Raw genomic sequence first — 13,093 nt, forward strand, 5'->3', positions numbered from 1 at the left:
ATCTGCACAATGAACGAAGATTGTTGTTGTTCTGGTCTTCACTCCAGAGACTGGTTTGATGCAGCTGTCCAGGCTAGTCTATCCTGTGCAAGCTTCTTCATCTCAGAGTAACTACTGCAACCTACATCCTTCTGAATCTGTTTAGTGTATTCATGCCTTGGTCTCCCTCTATGATTTTTACCCTCCGTACTTCCCTCCAGTACTAAATTGATGATGTCTTGACACCTCAGAATGTCTCGTGTCAACCGATCCCTTCTTCTAGTCAAGATGTGCCACAAACTCCTCGTCTCCCCAAACCTATTCAGTACCTCCTCGTTATTTATGTGATCTACCCATCTAATCTTCAGCATTCTTCTGTAGCGCCACATAAGTGTCTTATTTCCTAATCTAATTCCCTCGACATCACCTGATTTAATTCGACTACATTCCATTATCTTTGTTTTGCTTTTGTCGATGTTCATCTTATATCATCCTTTCAAGACACTGTCCATTCCATTCAGCTGCTCTTCCAGGTCCTTTGCTGTCTCTGACAGAATTACAATATTGTCAGCAAACCTCAAAGTTTTTATTTCTTCCCCCGGGATTTCAATTCCTTCTCCAAATTTTTCTGTTGTTTCCTTTACTGCTTGCGCAATACACAGATTGAATAACATCGGGGATAGGCTAAAACCCTGTCTCACTCCCTTCCCAACCACTGCTTCCCTTTCATGCCCCTCAACTCTTATAACTGCCATCTGGTTTCTGTACAAATTGTTAATAGCCTTTCGCTCCCTGTATTTTACCCCTGCCACCTTCAGAATTTGAAAGAGAGAATTCCAGTCAACATTGTCAAACCCTTTCTCTGTCTACAAATACTAGAAATGTAGGTTTACCTTTCCTTAATCTATTTTCTAAGGTAAGTCGTACGGTCAGTACTGCCTCACGTGTTCCAACATTTCTACAGAATCCAAACTGATCTTCCCCGATGTCGGCTTCTACAAGTTTTTCCATTCGTCTGTAAAGAATTCGTGTTAGTATTTTGCAGCCGCGGCTTATTAAACTGATGGTTTGGTAATTTTCACATCTGTCAACACCTGCTTTCTTTGGGATTGGGATTATTATATTCTTCTTGAAGTCTGAGGGTATTTAGCCTTAGTTTTATATGCCTCTACCTGGTGATTCATTTTTGAGACATTTCTATTGTTTTCTGCATGCTTCATTTACTGCATTTTTATATTTTCTCCTTCCATCAATTAAATTCAATATCTCTTCTGTTACCCAAGGATTTCTACTACCCTTTATCTTTTTACCTACTTGAACCTCTGCTGCTTTCACTGTTTCATCTCTCAAAGCTACTTATTCTTTTTCTTCTGTATTTCTTTCCCCCATTCTTGTCAATCATTCCTTAATGGTCTCTCTGAAACCCTCTACAACCTCTGGTTCTTTCTGTTTATCCAGGTCCCATCTCCTTAAATTTCCAACTTTTAGCAGTTTCTTCAGTTTTAATTTACAGTTCATAACCAATAAATTGTGGTCAGAGTGCACATCTGCCCCAGGAAATGACTTAAAAATTTAAAACCTGGTTTCTAAATCTCTGTCTTACCATTATACAATCTGTCTGAAATCTTCCATTGTCTCCAGGCCTCTTCCACATATACAACCTTCTTTCATGATGTTTAAACCAAGTGTTAACTTTGATTAAGTTATGCTCTGTGCAAAATTCTACTAGGTGGCATCCACTTTCATTCCTTATCCCATTCAATATTCACGTACTACTTTTCCTACTCTCGAATTCCAGTCCTTCATGACTATTAAATTTTCATCTCCCTTCGCTATCCAAATAATATCTTGAATAATAGTTTTTATCTCATCATAAATTTCTTCAATATCTTTATCATCTGCGGAGATGGTTGGCATATTAACTTTGTGCAACTGGGGTAGGCTTGGGCTTTATGTCTGTCTTGACTACAATAATGCATTCACTATGTTGCTCATAGTAGCTTACCCGTGCTCTTATTTTTTTTATTCATTATTAAACGTACTCCTGCCTTACCCCGATTTGATTTTGTATTTGTAACCACGTATTCACGTGACCAGAAGTCTTGTTCCTCATGCCACCGAACTTAACTAATTCCCACTATATCTAACTTTAACCTATCCATTTCCCCTTTTTAAATTTTCTGTCCTCCTTGCCTGATTAAAGGATCTGACATCCCACGCTCCGACCCATAGAATGACAGTTTACTTTATCTTGATACGGACATACTCCTGAGTAGCCCCACCCAGAGATGTGAATGGGGGACTATTTCACCTCCGGAATATTTTACCCGAGAGGATGCCATCATCATTTAACCGTACAGTAAAGCTGCACGCCCCAGGAAAAATTACGGCTATAGTTTCCCCTTACTTTCAGCCATTTGCAGTACCAGCACACCAAGGCCGGTTTGGTTAATGTTACAAGGCAGATCAGTCAAACATCCAGACTGTTGCCCCTCCAACTACTGAAAAGGCTGCTGCCTCTCTTCAGGAACCACTCGTTTGTCTGGCCCCTCAACAGAGATCCCTCCATTGTGGCTGCACCTAAGGTACGACTATCTGTATCGCTGAGGCACGCTAGCCTCCCCACCAACGGTAATGTCGGTGGTTCATGGGAGGGGAATGACGATTACTGAATTAAAATTAAGAAAAGTAAAAATGATATTTATATTTTTTTTAATTGAATGAAGATGACTGAATTAAAAAAAAAGTTCTTTTTGACTTTATCCATTTACCTACCTTTGTCCTAAGTTTTAGCTGATTTGCTCAAGTTAAAACTATTGAAGTGCCGTGCTTAAAAAGCATCTCAGAATTTTTTGTTACTAAACTGGTTTTGTCCTGCATTTCTTCTCTTTCAGCTCCAATAGCAGAAGCTTACACCTTGATGAATTATGGCAGTGACCACCCAAAAATTTTATCATTTAAGGCAAGACAACCTGTTGTTGTTTATGGAAGAGCAGCTGGAAACAAAGAGCAGTTATTGGATGTGAAGGTAATTTTCATGTCTAAAGCAACTGTTTTTATAGATCTGCAGAAAACATCTAATATTTTTCTAATAAAAAAAGAACCAGACTAATGGAATCTCTGTTTTACTTTCAGATTAACAATAGAAGAGGCTATATTCCTAGGGGCTTAATCAGGGAAACAAAGGTTCTTGTAAAGGCCAAGTATGTCTCGCATGTTATCCCTATTGGAGATGATGGTGAAACACAACTAGTAAACAAAAGTAATGGGCCACAAACACATCAAGAAACCTTAAAACAAACTAAGGATACAGATTCACAACAATTAGAAGTGGACACTAAAGATCAGGACATTTCCAGTACAATACAGTACAGGAAACACGAAAACTCAGCAGAGCATATGGAAGATAATATCACATTGCACCACAATGCAACACCAGCTCTTGATGTTTCACCTGGAACGGTGTTGGATGAACCCGATAACCAAACAGACTCTTTCACTTCTGGCACATCACCGTCTATTGCGCACACAGTCACAGAGTCACATTACATGCAGTATTCTACTGTTTCCCATTTTCAAAGGAAGCTTCACGCCATTGAAGACAGTGAGGAAATTGAAGATAAAAGTGGAGAGATAACTGATGGGAGTGCTGAAGACAAAGAAGATCAGAGTCTCCTTGGTGTTATCCATTCAGCAAATTCTGAGCAAGTGACAATGAATGCAGCATCTACTGACATAAATGAGATGTCAGATAGAGTGCAGGCACTGAATGAAGATAATTATTCTGGTGATGATACAAGCAGAGAAGAAACAGATAGAAATATCAAAGATGGTGAAAGTGAGCCCATTATTTCTGCTAAGGACACTGTTACAGTTGAGAAACATGAGGATGGGAATAAAGTAGAGATTGACAGTGAAGAAATAAATGTTGATTCATTAAATGGAACAGTACTAGAAACCCCACAACACAATGATACTGAATTTGCAGTGGAGATGAATTATAGTAAAAGTTCTGCTGATAACTTGCAAGTACATTCAGACATTTCAGGTGGCTCTGAAATGGATAGAAAGGAACAGGAAGCACAAGTGTTTTCATCTGGTGCTGATCATGATGCTGCTTCAGGGAGTACTCAAGAAGAGCCACAGGGATCACATGACATTTTGGAGAACAATGTATTGCTGCCAAACGACACTGCAGATCAACCACCCCTGTCTCCAAAGAAGACAGATGGCCAGGAAATGGATGGAAAGGAACGTGAAGTACAAGTGTCGTCATCTGGTACTGATCTCCATGTTGTTGCAGGGAGTACTCAGGAAGAGCTACAGGGAGCCCATGACATTTCGGATCATCAGAAGATATTGTTGCAGGAAGATACAACAGATCAACCATCCATGTTTGGCCATCTGTCTTCAGAGGAGCCAGATGGGGGTAGTTCATTAAACTTTAATATGAATGATTCAGAAATTAGTGGACAAAATCTTGAAGTAGAAAGTAAAGTATTAAGAAAAGACTCGGCAGAATCAGCAAAAGAAATAGATACAAGATATAGTGATGAGGGAAGTGATGTGGAAACCAAATATTCACAGGAAACTGTTGATAATAGTATGGAAGGTGATGAATATGCTAGTCCTCAAGTGTTTGCTAGTTCTGAAGTAGTGCCCGAAGAAATAAGATCTCAGATTTCCCCAGAACTATTGGAAAATGATAGAACTGAAAATTCAAAGGATGTTAATGTCACAGAAATTGCTGGAGAGTTTGATTCAGATGCTGCAGAAATTGCCCAGGAGAATGGCGATTCAGGCAGTTACGATGCAGAAAATATTTCATCAGAAGAAAGAGAACAACTAGGAGGAGGAGGAGATATGTCAGGAGATGATATAGCAAAGTTGGGTACGCCTGCTGAACCATATAATGCTGATTTTTTAGTTGAAGAGAAAACAGCCAGTTCACATGAATTGAGTGTGACAGAAACAAGCATTGGCTCAGAATCTCACCCTGTCTATGATCTGCAGCAAGATGAGGACAGTGAAGTAGTGACAGTCAGCTATGGTCATACAGAGACGACTTTGAATCCTGAGAGTCAAGATACTCAGTTTCAGGAAACTTCGGTGCCAGAAGAGCAATTTAAGGCAGAGGACATAAAAGATGAAGGTTTTTTTGCAGGGCTATCAGAATCGGTGCGTTCAACATTTAATAGCATAACTGGTTATGGTTTTGGTTCTTCAGTCACTGAGGAAGAAAGAGAAGCAGATGTAGTTTCCCATAGTAAAGAGTTTGAAGGTGAAGACACACAAAACAAAGAGAAATTAGCTTCTGAAGATATGCTAGTCCCTTCTGCCTGGGATAGGGACCATTCATTGCAAGAGGCAGCACATCACGTGGCAACTGACCCAGATCAGACTGGTCACAAAGTAGATGTTGATGTGCCTTCTGGAAGAGACCTGAGTGAGATATCTTACCAGTGTGAGTATTTTAATAAATACATCCGATACAAACTGCAAACAGATCAGTAGTCTGTAACACATTTTTGAATACCATGGTGTAGATTTGAAAACTGAGGTGCTTCAGCAATGGTTTTGAGCACTTCCGCACATTCCGTGAAGTAATACATTTTATTTAACTGAATGAAATTGTTTAAGGCAGCATCTAAGAGCTGTAGTGTCACATTTACGTAAATGTAGTGTGTAGCACAGTTGTCATTTGTTTGTTTCGAATGGCAAGCCACTGTTCATCACTGCTTTGTAAGGACACAGTCTTTGTTGGTGACATAAATGCTTTTGTACTTTAATTCTTAAGTTATTAGTACTAGGATGGTAGGGTGTGTATATGCGGTGTGCTGATGCAGGTGGAGCTGGCAACAGTTCACATACAGCTTTTGGCCCCAATCAGATGTCTGCAGGCTGCTGCCTGAATTTGAGATACCTTGAAGCATACATACCAGTTACAGGGAGCTCCAGTGTTAAGGCAAATATGGAGCCCCTTAGGAAAATGGTGTCAAAAACTAGCAAGAAGTCCAGTGCGCATTCAGTACGTTTGGTGATGGATACATCCTTAAACAATTTCAAAGAGGTGTAGTCTTACATTTACGTAAATGTGGTGTGTAGTGCAGTTGTCATTTATTTGTTTTGAATGACCAACGACGGTTCATCACAGCTTAGTAAGGATACAGCCTTTGTTGGTGACACACAAGGAGAGCAGTGTGCTTTTGTACTTTAATTCTTTAAGTTATTAGTACTAGGATAGGTAGGTTGTGTACATGCCGTGTGCTGATGCAGGTGGAGCTGGTCACAATTCACAAACAGATGAAAATGCTTTTGGCTCCGATCAGCTGTCTGCAGCCTGCTGCCTCAAGCTGAGGCACCTTGAAGTACACCTGAAGTGGGGAAGCTTCCCTCACCGCAGGGCGAGTGTTGCTTTGCAATGCTTTTGCATTGCTCAAGGCAGACAGTAAATACGGAGGCTGCTTGTATGGTCTTTCTCATTCACGATGTGCGTGGACAGGTGCTTGCTTTTTCAGCAGGATCTGAGCAGGCACATGGACGGAGAGGGCGGGGCGGAGGATACTAGTTACAGGAAGCTCCAGAGTTAGGTCCATTATGGAGCCCTTTAGAAAAATAGTGTCAAAAGCTAGCAAAAGATTGAGTGCGAACTCAGTACATTTGCTGGTGGACCTCATCCTAAATGTGGGGGGAGGCCCTGACATTTGCTGTCAAGGGTGCGGGGTACAGTCTTATGCAAGTTGTGGCTTGTGTCGGCACCAGTAAGGTCTGCCACATGGGTCCTGAGGCCATCCCCAGTTTGTGCAGGTGACTGAAAGAAGTGGTGAAAGCTGCTTGCCTTGCTATTGTGGTTTAGTTAGAGCTCACAATTTGCAGCGTCATCATACCCAAAGTTGATTGGTGTCCTTTCATTTGGAACTAAGTAGAAGGTCTCAACCAAAGACTGTTGATTCTGTGACAATGTCAGCTGCAGATTTCTGTACCTTCATTGGAGTGGAGAATTGTAGGATTCCCCTTGATAAGTGATGGATGCACTACACAAAGGAAACAGCAACCCATGTAGCAGAGTACTTATGGAGTGCACATGGTGGTTTTTTAGGTTAGGTGGTAGTTTTCATTCCTCTAGTGAACATTTGCCAGTCAGTATGCACAGAGTGAAGTCAGACCACATACAGAATAGACACACTTAGACTGTCTAAATTTGAAGACAATCAAAGTATTTGTAACAAAATTGCTGAGTTTATTGCCCTCTTGCAAAGAAGTTATGTTCAAATTATTGTCAGAACAGAGAGCTGGCTAAAACCTAAAGTAGAAAGTCCTGAAATATTTAGCAAGGCATTGTACGTACATCTAAAACCTAGTAGCCACCATAGGAGGAGGAGTGTTCATTGCAGGAGGACAAAAATACTGTCTACCAAGGTCAAAATAGAGTCTGTGTAGTTATCTGGGTCCGAGTAACAGGCCTAGATAAATTCATATTAATTATTGACTGTTTCTACTGGTCACCCAATTCTGCTGTGACAATTTTAGATTTGGGCAAATGAAGTCTACACTTAGTAATGTGGAAATCCCCAGATCATTCAGTATTAGTTGGAGGTGACTGTCAGGTATAGAGTGGGACATCTCTGGATTCGTTGCAAGTGGTACAGACAGACAGCCCTGCAGAGTATTTCTGAACACATTTTCTGAAAATTGTCTGGAGCAGCTAGTTCAGCAGCCTGCACACAATAGAAATATTTTGGCCCTTTTATCTACAAGCAGTGTAAGTATAGAGACAGGGTTGATCATGATGCCATCAGATAATTGTTACTGAAATTCATAAATCCATCAAGAAGGCTAGAAGAGTATTTTTGCCAAAAAGAGCAAATAAGTAGTAGCTGGCGTCCCACTTACACAATGAATCTACATCATTTAGTTCCAGTATGATGGAAATAAATGAATTATGGGCAAAGTTTACACTCATTGTAAATAGTATTCTGAAGAAGTAAGAGGATTGTGGATGAAAAAGACCCACCATGCTTTGATAACCTAGTGCTGCGTAAGCTCAAAATGTTACACTCTCGGTTCAAAACAGAATGTACAAATGTTAACTGGCAGAAGTTAGTAGAAATTCATTTGTTTGTAAATAGATTGATGTGTGAAGCAGACAACAGTTTCCAATGATTATGCCAAGAACATGAAAAGATTCTGGTCCTACATAAAGTTGCAAATTGGGTCTAAGCTTTCTGTCCAGTTTGGTGTGGCCATAGAAGGCTGCAGAAGGAAAGCTGGAGTTTTAAATTCGCATTTAGGAAATAATTCGTGCTGGAGAATTGTATAAACCTACCGTAGTTTGACTGTTGCACAGATTCTGGTATGGAGGACATTGTAATAGGCATCCCTGTCATAAAGAAGTTGTTAAAATAGTTGAAAACAGATAAGTCACCAGGTATAGATGGAATCTCAATTCGGTTTTATAGAAAGTGCTCTATGGCATTGTCCCCTTTATTTTAAATCTCTCTTGCAGTACAGATTCCTAAACAGCTGGAAAAAATTGAATGTGGCTCCTGTTTATGAGAAAGATAAAAGAGCAGTATCCTTAACATTGGTTTGCTGCAGAATTCTTGAACATATTCTCGGTTTGAATACAATACATTTCCTTGAAACAGAAGAGAGTCATGTGAAACTCAGCTTCCCCTTGTAGGCTGCGAACTATGGATGAAGGATAACCACAAGGACTGTTGATAGCTTCTAAAATATCGGGAATCCAATATATCAGTATTTAAAAATATATTATTATCGGCCCTCGATAGATCAAAAAAGTATCTAGTTATAGAAGAAAAAAATATTGGCATACCAATCTATAAAAGTATCAGTTGCACATTGTAAATATAATGCCAATTTTAGAGATCTAGATTTAAGTGTTAATTTATTATTAGATATTCTGTACATCAACAAGCTAGCAGCCTGCATATCCCAATTAGAGCAAGAACTTAAAGAAAAACTGTACACTTTCACATTTAGCTATAACCACTCTGCTAATAATGGTAACTGCATGTAAGTGGCGCAATTAAAGGTGACCGTCATTCAGTTTTGTCACATATCAGAATTTTCTGGAACACTTTATGACGACTTCCCAGTTGAAAAAAAAATTGATATTTTATCACAGCCCTAATAACAATCATATTCCTTGATTTCTTGAAAGCGTTCCACTGCTGACATTTATTGAAGGTCCGGACGTATGGATTAGGTTCTCAGATATGTGAGTGGCTCGAAGAATTCTTAAGTAATAGAAGCCAGTGTGTTGCCCTCAATGGTGAGTGTTTGCTAGAGACAAGGATGTTGTCAGAATTGCCCCAAGGAAGTATGATAGGATCACTCTTGTTTTCTGTATACATAAATAATTGGACGGACATGGTGAGCAGTAATCTGCACTGTTAGCCAATGATGCTGTGGGTGCATGGGAAGCTATCTTCACGAGTGACTGTAGGAGGATACAAGATGACTTGGACAAAATTTCTTGTTGGTGTGTTGAATGGCAGATTGTGCAAGATGTGTAAAAATGTAAATTAACACAGATGAGTAGAAGAAGCAATTGAGTAATGTTAGAATGCAATATTAGCAATGTGCTGTGTGGCACAGTGATATTGATTGAGTATCTAGCCATAACTTTGGAAAGTGATATGAAATGGAAGTGTGGAATGTCAGATGCCTTAATCGGGCAGGTAGGTTAGAAAATTTAAAAAGGGAAATGGATAGGTTAAAGTTGGATATAGTGGAAATTAGTGAAGTTCGGTGGCAGGACAGGGTGTATATGACCCGGGACAATCGGGAAATCCAGGAAAAACCCGGGAATTTTTTCATCCGGGAGAAAACTGGGAAAAACCCGGGAATTTTTCAGAATTCCAGGAATTTTTCATTGTTTTAGCTTTCAGGTAAATTTTTGTAATTTTGACTGCAGAATTGATTCTCTAGCAAAGAATGTTATTGTATACTGCTGCTGTAGAATGATACTGCAGCAATAAAATATAAACGAGAGGGAAAAAAATTTACTTTAGTGGCAAAGGAAATGTGCAATTTACGACAACAAAGCACCGTGCATGCACTAGCATCTGCAAATAGCAAAAATATGTCAAAGGCCGTGGGGCGCAGACTGTAATTCTTCGTAGCAATAAACTGCTTGCTATGAGCATGACGACACAACTGTTCACATTAGGTTCGTTTGACCAGCTGCCACCGGTCTGTTGCGCATGCGCATTTGACTCGCGTGTGAGCAGTACCTTCTCCCGCTACTTGAAGTTTGGCTGTTAGCTGTATCAGTAGTAGTAGCAGCAAGCAGCCAGATGCAAACAAGAAAATTTTTTCTCGCGCGCCCTACCTGCCAGATTCGCACTTGCACAGAGTTGTCTGAGTTGTAGTGGGGAGGATGTTAGTCTCCACGTGACCAGTGTTTACGTAAAGTGATTTCGCTGCTTCTCTTCATGTACAGCTCCCACCTCAAATGAAAACAAAACGGATTTCTGTGGCCGGGAGCTATCAAGTGAATTAAAATACATACAAATAATTACGGAGGGCAAAAATATAGTATTAATTTCAGTTTTCTGATTTTATTTTATTTCCAAGTTAGTAGCAGTCAAGCATTAATCGCTTTGCAGAACAATGAAGTTATTTTTGCAAGTTTGCTAAAGAAATTTGGCTTTATTAATCTTTCTGCTGAGGCAATCATTTTATTAGAAACGAAGTGTTTCATTCTGCAGTACTGGCTAGTTCCAACTGTTCGCTGAATTTCTAGTGCACGTTATCATCATCTCCTATGTATGGGATTATGCCATAATAAAGAACCAAAAATGAGATCGTAGAGTACTGGTACTCCAAGAAAATGTACATCCCAAAAACCACACTGAAAAGCTTAATATCAGATGGGACCTACTTCATTGTGAATCTGGAAAAAGCCAATTTGCACTTCAAGCCGAATTATGCATTTTAGTATGGCTTACGAAATTTCGATGCTCTTTGGAGTATCCTCTGATGCCCTGTTTCTTTTATGGTTTTATGTAAGCTCTCTTAGTGCTTTAGACACACGAACCTGCAGGCTTCCTACACCACTGCAGTTGCACACGCACAATAATGCGTTTTCTGGCAACTGGTAAATGGAACCTATTTCTAACAGTCTCCGGATAGTATTGCGAACGGTGGTTAGAAAAGCGTTACTTTCAAAGTAATTTCTTTTTACGCAAGATGAATTATGTTGCGTGTGAGAAAGTGGGATGGGTATCTAAATCGCAGAGCGTTCGAAACTGAACAGTTTGAGGACCAGCCACTTACAAGAATTTCGAGCCGAGACATTTATGTCATAATTTTAAAGTATAACACACACAAGAAAAGATCAATATTACATGTGAAAGCTTAGCTTCTGTTGTAGCGTGTTAATCTTAGAGACCAATATTATATGTGAAAGCTTAGCTTTTCTTGTAGATATGCGGTACTGTGTACATTAATGTAAACCGTTAACTTTTCCTCTTGCGTGGTCGCGCTATGTAACCAGTAATCTTGCTATTGGCTGACTATAACACGTGTCCTATGCTCTGAATAGCTGCTGTCATCAGCTGGTGAGATCTCATGGCTTGAGATATGACTCGCTTACAAAAGGACATCGCAACCTCCGTTGCAACACTCCGGAAACTAACGCACTGTGTTTGGTGCAATTTGAATTTATAGTTTGGTAATACGAAAATATGCAGCGTATATGTTGCTGCAAATCAATGGTTTTTCCAAAACTTCTCTCCTTTTTTTTTTTATTTTTTTATTAAAAGGCTCTCCAAAACTTCTCAGCTTCGTCTTTCCTTTTTTTTCCTGGGAAGTTCTACACAATTATATAAAACGTTAACCATTCAAAGGGTTGATAAGTTTTACAGTTCCGAGGGGAAATCTGCGGAAAACCTACTGTCACTTAGCACAGAAAAAGTGTATTTTCTCTCGGGAAAAAGCGTATTTTTTAAACAGGATATCCGGGAGAAATCCAGGAACTATCCGGGAATTTTTTTTCCTTGTCCCCTTATACACCCTGCAGGAGGAACAAGACTTCTGGTCAAGTGAATACAGGGTTAAATACAAAATCAAATAGAGGTAATGCAGGAGTAGGTATAATAATGAATAAAAAAAATAGGAATGCGGGTAAGCTACTATAAACAGCATAGTGAACGCATTATTGTGGCCAAGACAGACAAGAAGCCGACGCCTACCACAGTAGTACAAGTTTATATGCCAACCAGCTCCTCAGATGACGAAGAGATTGATGAAATGTATGATGTGATAAAAGAAATTATTCAGATAGTGAAACGAGATGAAAATTTAATAGTCATGGGTGACTGGAATTCGATAGTAGGAAAAGGAAGAGAAGGAAACGTAGTAGGTGAATATGGAATGGGGCTAAGGAATGAAAGAGGAAGCTGCCTGGTAGAATTAAGCACAGAGTATAACTTATTCATAGCTAACACTTGGTTCAAGAATCATAAAAGAAGATTGTATTCATGGAAGAGGCCTGGAGATACTCGAAGGTTTCAGATAGATTATATAATGGTAAGACAGAGATTTAGGAACCAGGTTTAAGATTGTAAGACATTTCCAGTAACAGATGTGGACTCTGACCACAATTTATTGGTTATGAACTGTAGATTAAAACTGAAGAAACTGCAAAAAGGTGGGAATTTGAGGAGATGGGATCTGGATAAACTGACAGAACCAGAGATTGTACAGTGTTTCAGGGAGAGCATGAGGGAACAATTGACAGGAATGGGGGAAAGAAGTACAATAGAAGAAGAATGGGTAGCTTTGAGGGATGAAGTAGTGAAGGCAGCAGAGGATCAAGTAGGTAAAAATACGAGGGCTAGTAGAAATCCTTGGGTAACAGAAGAAATATTGAATTTACTTGATAAAAGGAGAAAATATAAAAATGCAGTAAATGAAGGCAAAAAGGAATACAAACGTCTCAAAAATGAGATCGACAGGACGTGCAAAATGGCTAAGCAGGGATGGCTGGAGGACAAATGTAAAGATGTAGAGGCATATCTCTCTAGGGTAAGATAGATCATGACTACAGGAAAATTAGAGAGACTTTTGGAGAAAAGAGAACCAC

At 39.6% G+C, this 13,093-nt stretch overlaps 1 protein-coding gene across 3 annotated transcripts in view; it reads left to right on the forward strand.

The window, feature by feature from the left end:
* LOC124803093 (melanoma inhibitory activity protein 2) overlaps positions 1–13,093 on the forward strand; it is a 166,598-nt gene that overhangs the window by 5,959 nt on the left and 147,546 nt on the right. For all 3 annotated transcript variants that reach the window (XR_007017204.1, XM_047264245.1, XM_047264246.1), the window contains exons 2-3: positions 2,874–3,007; positions 3,115–5,443. Coding sequence is in view for 2 of the 3 variants with exons in the window: in XM_047264245.1 (XP_047120201.1) it covers positions 2,874–3,007; positions 3,115–5,443 (2,463 nt within the window). In the remaining variant the exon portion in view is untranslated. The remainder of the gene's footprint in view (positions 1–2,873; positions 3,008–3,114; positions 5,444–13,093) is intronic.

Source organism: Schistocerca piceifrons, chromosome 6 (genome assembly GCF_021461385.2).
Source record: "Schistocerca piceifrons isolate TAMUIC-IGC-003096 chromosome 6, iqSchPice1.1, whole genome shotgun sequence".
Classification (NCBI taxonomy): Eukaryota; Metazoa; Arthropoda; class Insecta; order Orthoptera; family Acrididae; genus Schistocerca; species Schistocerca piceifrons.